The 6,000-nt window shown below is 61.3% G+C and overlaps 1 protein-coding gene across 1 annotated transcript in view; it reads left to right on the top strand.

The window, feature by feature from the left end:
- Positions 1 to 81: 81 nt before the first annotated feature.
- The window catches only part of CACNG4 (calcium voltage-gated channel auxiliary subunit gamma 4), a 54,552-nt gene continuing 48,633 nt past the window's right edge, over positions 82 to 6,000 (top strand). Inside the window, exon 1 of the mRNA XM_027080424.1 lies at positions 82 to 312. Within this exon, the coding sequence (XP_026936225.1) occupies positions 93 to 312 (220 nt within the window). The 5' untranslated portion in view covers positions 82 to 92. The remainder of the gene's footprint in view (positions 313 to 6,000) is intronic.

Genomic DNA, 6,000 nt, shown 5'->3' with positions numbered 1-6,000 from the left:
CCCCCCCCCGGCCCCGGCGCCCCCGGAGCGGCGCGCGGAGGGAGGAGGGCGGGCGGGCGGGCCGGCGGGCGGCGGAGTATGAGGCGCCCACCATGGTGCGATGCGACCGCGGGCTGCAGATGCTGCTGACCACGGCCGGAGCCTTCGCCGCCTTCTCGCTCATGGCCATCGCCATCGGCACCGACTACTGGCTCTACTCCAGCGCGTACATCTGCAACGGCACCAACCTGACCATGGACGACGGGCCCCCGCCCCGCCGCACCCGCGGCGACCTCACCCACTCGGGGCTGTGGCGGGTGTGCTGCATCGAAGGTACGGCCGGCCTCGGCAACCCCCTCGCCACGCGCGCGCGCGCCCAGGCGCACGCACACACACACACACACACGCACACGCACACGCACACACCCTGCTTGGGGCGCCGGCCGGGAAGGGGTGGGCGCGGCCCTGGCTCCGCGCGAGACACAAAGGAGCCGGAGCGAGCGGGCGGGTCTCCTCGCGGCCAGCTGTGCAGCACCTGGCGGTCCCTCCCGACTGGGGACGCCCCCCGCCCCCAACACACCGGCCCTACAAACTCCGCTGGCACACGCACACCCCCTCGCACACAGACACAATGAAACACACCGAAACTCACGCGCGCGCGCGCAGCCCGAGACCGGAGCGATCCCGAGGGGCCGCGCCAGCGCCCCCGGGGGAGGCGGAGGCTGGCGAGGGGGCGGGAGGAAGCTAGGGTTGGGGGGAGCGGACGGCCGAGGAGGGAGGGAGCTGGGGGAGAGGTTGCTTGGCAACCGGTGTCTGCGCGATTGCTATGGGAACTGGCCATCCTGGGGCGGGGCCGGCCGGGGGCGGGGAGCGCCGGGGCCGCTCTGCGCTCGCTCGAGGCCTGGCCGAGGGGTGGGAGGGGGGCTGGGCTCCAAGCGGGACTGGGGACCCGGGTCGCCCGAGCCTGAAGCCTGCCGAGACCTTGCTCCGCCACGTACTCCTCCAGGGGCCACCGGCCCACTCCTCCCCGCTCGGTGGGGTGGGGAGGGGAGCGTCACCAAGTCTCCCTGCCCCCCCGACTAGGGCAGCGAGCCCGCCGCCGTCGTCCCAAGGCCGGGAATCTTCAGTAGAACTGGGGCGCGCAGGGGCGACCCGCGGACCGTGAACTGCCTGGGAGGGGCGTGGCCGCTGGATCCCGGCGGGAGGGACGCGGCGCTGAGCCCTCCAGGTGCGCGGCCGGGCCCTGCAGTAGGTGTTGTACGGATGGAATGCCTCTGGGGGCCGGGACTGGGTGTCCCCGGACTGCGGGGACCCCTCCCCCCGGGGGAGGGACCCGGACTCCTGCAGTGGCGACGTGCGCCAGACTTGAGCGCCTCCCGCCCGCCCCGCTGCGGAACTTGGACTAACAGGTGGCTTTGTCCGGGCGGTCTGTTCCCCTCCAGGTTGTGCACGGGTTCGCCGCTTGGTCTTGGCTTTCAGACTGGAAAAGGGGTGGAGACGTTGGTGGAGGGTTCCTCTCAAAAATCCTTGGACAGAGTTTCCTCCTCCTTTTTCTGTAACCTTTCCGCGCGTGTCAACTCCGCCTTCCGTGGTCGGGGTTCTCCCGCACCCCCAGCCTTCCTGCAGTTCCAGCCCCTGCGAAGAGCTGGGCAGGGTGGCGTCTTCCTGGAGGTTGGTAGGCAGCTCTAGAAGAGATGGTCCTTCTTCTGGCCGTATTTGGGGTCGGGTAAAAGGAGGCTCTGTAAAGCAGGGTCGCTCCCTTTCTCCCTCACCCCCATGATGCCTGTTCTCATCTGGAATCCTGCCCACCTCTGCCCCCCACTTTCTCTCCCAAACGAAGCTGCTTTGACCTTTGAACTTGGAGCTTATTGCCCGGACTGAGTGGAGTCTTCCAGGAGCAGGAATGTGCGATCAGTAGTTTGGGAAACAGCCACACAAAGGACCGGCGGGCCCACCATCACAGCCTCCTCTTTTCTTTTGAAAAACATCATTTTTCAAAAGGAAAATGGTGTGCGGATGCTCAGATCACGAACACCTACTCCTCTCATCTGGAGGACGTGCCCACGTCACCGCCTGCCACGGCACCTGCGTTAGACACAGAACAAGGGCGGCTGGGCCCCCGTGTTCTACCTCGCAGGCCCCACTGGGTGCTGTGTATGTGGTCCAGTAAGTCGAGCCCCTGTCATCACCCAAGCCCGCGCATCTGGGCCCCAGGCCTTCCAGGTTCCTGGTCGAAATTGGAACTCACTCCTCCATGCCGGCGAGCCTGGCCTCTGCAGAGTGGCTCGAATGCCTCCTTTATTAATTTCTCATCCTAATTGGGATTGATGCCGCACTTAGCATCTCGCCAGCCACCTTGAGCCGTTTGCACTCGATGTTCATCAAGACAGCCCCAAGCTGATCCGGGCAGCAGGCTCTGCTGGCGGGGGGAGGGTGGGGAGCCGCCATCTGGGGACTTCACCCCAAGAACTGGGCTGCCTCTGTCATCCCCCAGGAGCTCAGGGGTTCTGGGGGCCAAACCAGGCCACTTCCAAGGGCCAGGACATCCTTGGACCAAGCCAGGGCTGAGAGAGCTGGCTCAGGATCCCTCGGGATGCTCTGGAATCATCCTGGCAGTCCTTCAGCTGGGGCGGAAACTGCGAGCTTATCTCACAAAAGCACATCGCAGAGTGCGACGGCTGTCTGCCATCTATGACGTCTCCACCTGCCAGCGAGCGTCCAGGCCGAGACCCGGACGCTCTGTGGGGACATGGTCACCTCAGTATTGGCTTCTGTGTGTAGAATGCATTGTTTCCACCTGCTCTCTAGCAAAGTACCCCAAAGCATTTCATGGGAAAGAATGAAAAGCTCAAACCTCTAAGCTGAAACTGAAGACATACTGCAGCAGGCAGCTAATAAAACACCAGTTGTGACAGTGGGACTCTGAAGGGCTTGCTGGCATCTCACAAACCGCAGATTCAGTTCCCTGGCTGTTTCACAGGAATGATGTTGTGAGGTCGGGAGAGCCCAGCCCCCTGTGTACTTAAGGTGTCTGTGCAGGCTGGCAGGGCTGCGTGCAGAAGCCTGCTGCTCCCAGACTCACCACGGCCGACATCACCCTTTTCCACCCCCAAAGCCGGGTCTCCCCGCTGCCCCTCTACAGGACAAGCGTCACAGTCCTCCAGCGCACAGAGCCTTGTGCACGTTCCGCACGGCGCGCTCACAACAGCCCTGAGAGGGTGCCCTGTTCACCTCCACCTGCAGCGTGGGGAACAGAGGCTCAGAGAGGGCAAGGCACTTGCCCAGAGGCACCCAGGTAGGAGGCTGCAGGGCCAGCATCGAGCCTTTGTCTCACTGCAAAGCTCTCCCCACCGTGTTGTCCTGCCCTTTCCCAAACATCTTCTGGGTTACCATTAAAAATAGAACCAAGTACTTGCCTAGCCAGTGGAGGAGCCCAGCTCCGAGGCTGGCTCGCGGCAGCGTGAAGGCATTTGGAAGTGAGAATGTACAACTGCTACACAAATTGCATAACACACTCTCTTCTCGCTTCTCTCTGTTTCTGTCTTTGTCTCTGTGTGTCTGTCTCTCTCTCTTTTCCTACCACGTTCTGGACTAGCCTGTTCCCACCACAAAGAGCCATCTGCTTCCTCCGTCTCGTAGACCCCCACCTCCTTCTTTCTTTGCATCTTTGGTGACATTCAGCCCAAGGCTGGGGACACAGGAAAGGAGTAACACATCTTTGTGGACTTCTCCACCAAAGCTACCGCCCACCAACCTTTGTTCAGTCTCTAACGCATTCTGGAATCAGGCAAGGTGTAGAAGGTAAACAGGCATTCGGAGCATGCACTGTGTGCCAGGGACCGGAGACCTCGTGTAGACACGGGAAGGGAAGGGGAGACTCTGGGCCCCGAGGGCAGCAGCTTATGCGGCAAAGCCCCCGTGCCCGCTGGGAGCTCGAGATGCTCACGGGGGCTGCCAGACACCAGGGTCCCCGAGCGAGCCAGTCACTGTGCTCTGGGCCCAGGATACAGGGTCCTGGCAGAGTTCAGCCTCAGCAGTACCACCGCCCAGGTCCCCCATAGACGGAGCTGCCGTCAGCACACTCGCAGCTCAGTCAGAGCCCTGAGATGGCAGTTCCGGTGCCAGGGGTGGCCCCGGGCCGGCTGCTTTGTGTCAGCTCTGTCCTGGGCACCTACTGGGGAGCGGGTAGGGAGACCCTGGCCCCTGCGAGTGAGAGGCTCCTTTGCTCCATCATGCTCACTCCCACCCCCGCCCCGCCGCAGGCAGCATCTCTCACCAATGAGTGTACCCAAACTTCATTCACACCACGGCCCCCAGAGGAAGAGAAGGTATTTGCGCTGCACCCCGGGGGCCGGGGAGGAGAGGACAGCCATCGGTGGCTACCCCGGGGCACCAGCCACGCCAGGCCCTGCCCAGCTCCTGGGGGGCACGCTTCTCTGGCACATCTGGAACCCTCTCACGACCGGCCAGCTGGGAAGCTCTGCCTTGCCCCACACTCCGGACACAGGCCCGTTCAGGGAGGTTTGGGTCTGAATTCCGTTCTTTCCCCTCCTGCCCCAGGCCAGGCACCGGGCTGGGCGCTCTTCCTGTCTTTCATTTTCTCTTGCAGTAACTCACAGGCCGCCCGTCCCGTCAGGCCCAGGGGGGTGCGAGCAAAGAGCAGGCTCCCTTTCCACAGCACCCGACCCAGCAGCTGGTCCCCTCGTCCGCAGGCCTTCCTTTGCCCTCCAGGGTTGCTCATAACAGCCATCACATCAACCTCCATGCAGGACTTCACATTAGTTCGTGTAATTGCCAGCAACTCTGCAAGGTAAATCTTAATTATCTGCCTTTTATAGGTGGAGAAAATGAGGCTTAAGATAGCCACGGCTTCTGGGTGTCAGGGATGCCTGCCACTGTCTGGATAGCGGTTGAGGCTAAGCAGGTGAGCCCAGCTGTCCCCCAGCCAGGGGATGCCCTTTGTTTGAACCACACAGATTTGGGTAGGGACAGGTAAGGGGGCTGCCTTAGTCAGCTCGGCTGCCATAACAAAATGTGGTAGACTCAATGGCTTAAACCACAGACATTATTTCTTACAGTTCTGGAGGCTGGAAGTCCAAGATCAAGGTGCTGGGCAATTCGGTTCCTGGTGAGAGCTGCTTCCTGGCAAACGGCCACCTTATCCCTGTGTCCTCATGTGACGGAGAGAGCTCTCTGTTCTCTCCTTGTAAGGGCACTAATCCCATCATGAGGACCCCACCCTCATGACCTCATCTCTCTAGTCACCTCCCAAAGCCCCATCTCTGAATACGTCGGGGGTTAGAGCTTCAACATATGGATCTGGGGGGCACGCAAACATTCAGTCAGTGACAGGGCTGCTCTTCCTTCTGTCCCAGCTCTGTAGCTGGTGCCCAGTCTCTCATCGTTCAGGAAGGGGCCCTGGCAGTCCCTTCTCATGTCTACCTTCCCTTAATGTCCTGCTCTGTCTCTTCACCCTCCTCTGTTCTTCACTCTTTTCTTTCGACAAGAAAAACCGAGCTGGAGCCAGCTGACTTAGTGAAGAGAAGCTGGGGATCTTGGTGGACCCCAGCCTGACTTAATGGTCTTGCAGCAGAGCCGGCTTTGGAGGAGCCCCATGTCAGGGGCTTCAGAAAGGCTCAGTAGGAAACCAGCAGCTCTTTAAAGTAAATCTCCTGGTGTCAGTCTGCTCAGACGACCAAGACTCTGGGGATACCTAGGACGTAGTAACAGATGCAGAGCGTAGGAAGGGGCCTCCGGTCATCAGATCCGGGGTGTCAGGGAGCCTGGTGGGCCTCTGTCTCCTCATCTGAAAGGGGCCTGACTGATCTGGAACATTCCTCCCACCTTTGTCTTTCAGCCACACAAGCCCCAGAGGGCCCTGCCCGCAGCCTCCAGGTAGAAGCAGGTTCAGTGTGGCCTTGATGTGGCCCACAGGAAGCCGGGTTCTCCAGCTGGAAGAGCCTTTGAGATTAGTTCAGTGGCCTCAACCTTATTTCTGCTAAGACACACGTGTAAAGGCTA

Source organism: Aethalodelphis obliquidens, unplaced genomic scaffold (genome assembly GCF_003676395.1).
Source record: "Aethalodelphis obliquidens isolate GAN/ISIS:26980383/991018 unplaced genomic scaffold, ASM367639v1 scaffold44, whole genome shotgun sequence".
Classification (NCBI taxonomy): domain Eukaryota; kingdom Metazoa; phylum Chordata; class Mammalia; order Artiodactyla; family Delphinidae; genus Aethalodelphis; species Aethalodelphis obliquidens.
The sequence above is the reverse complement of the archived record's forward strand: the minus strand, read 5'-3'. Positions and strand labels throughout refer to the sequence as shown.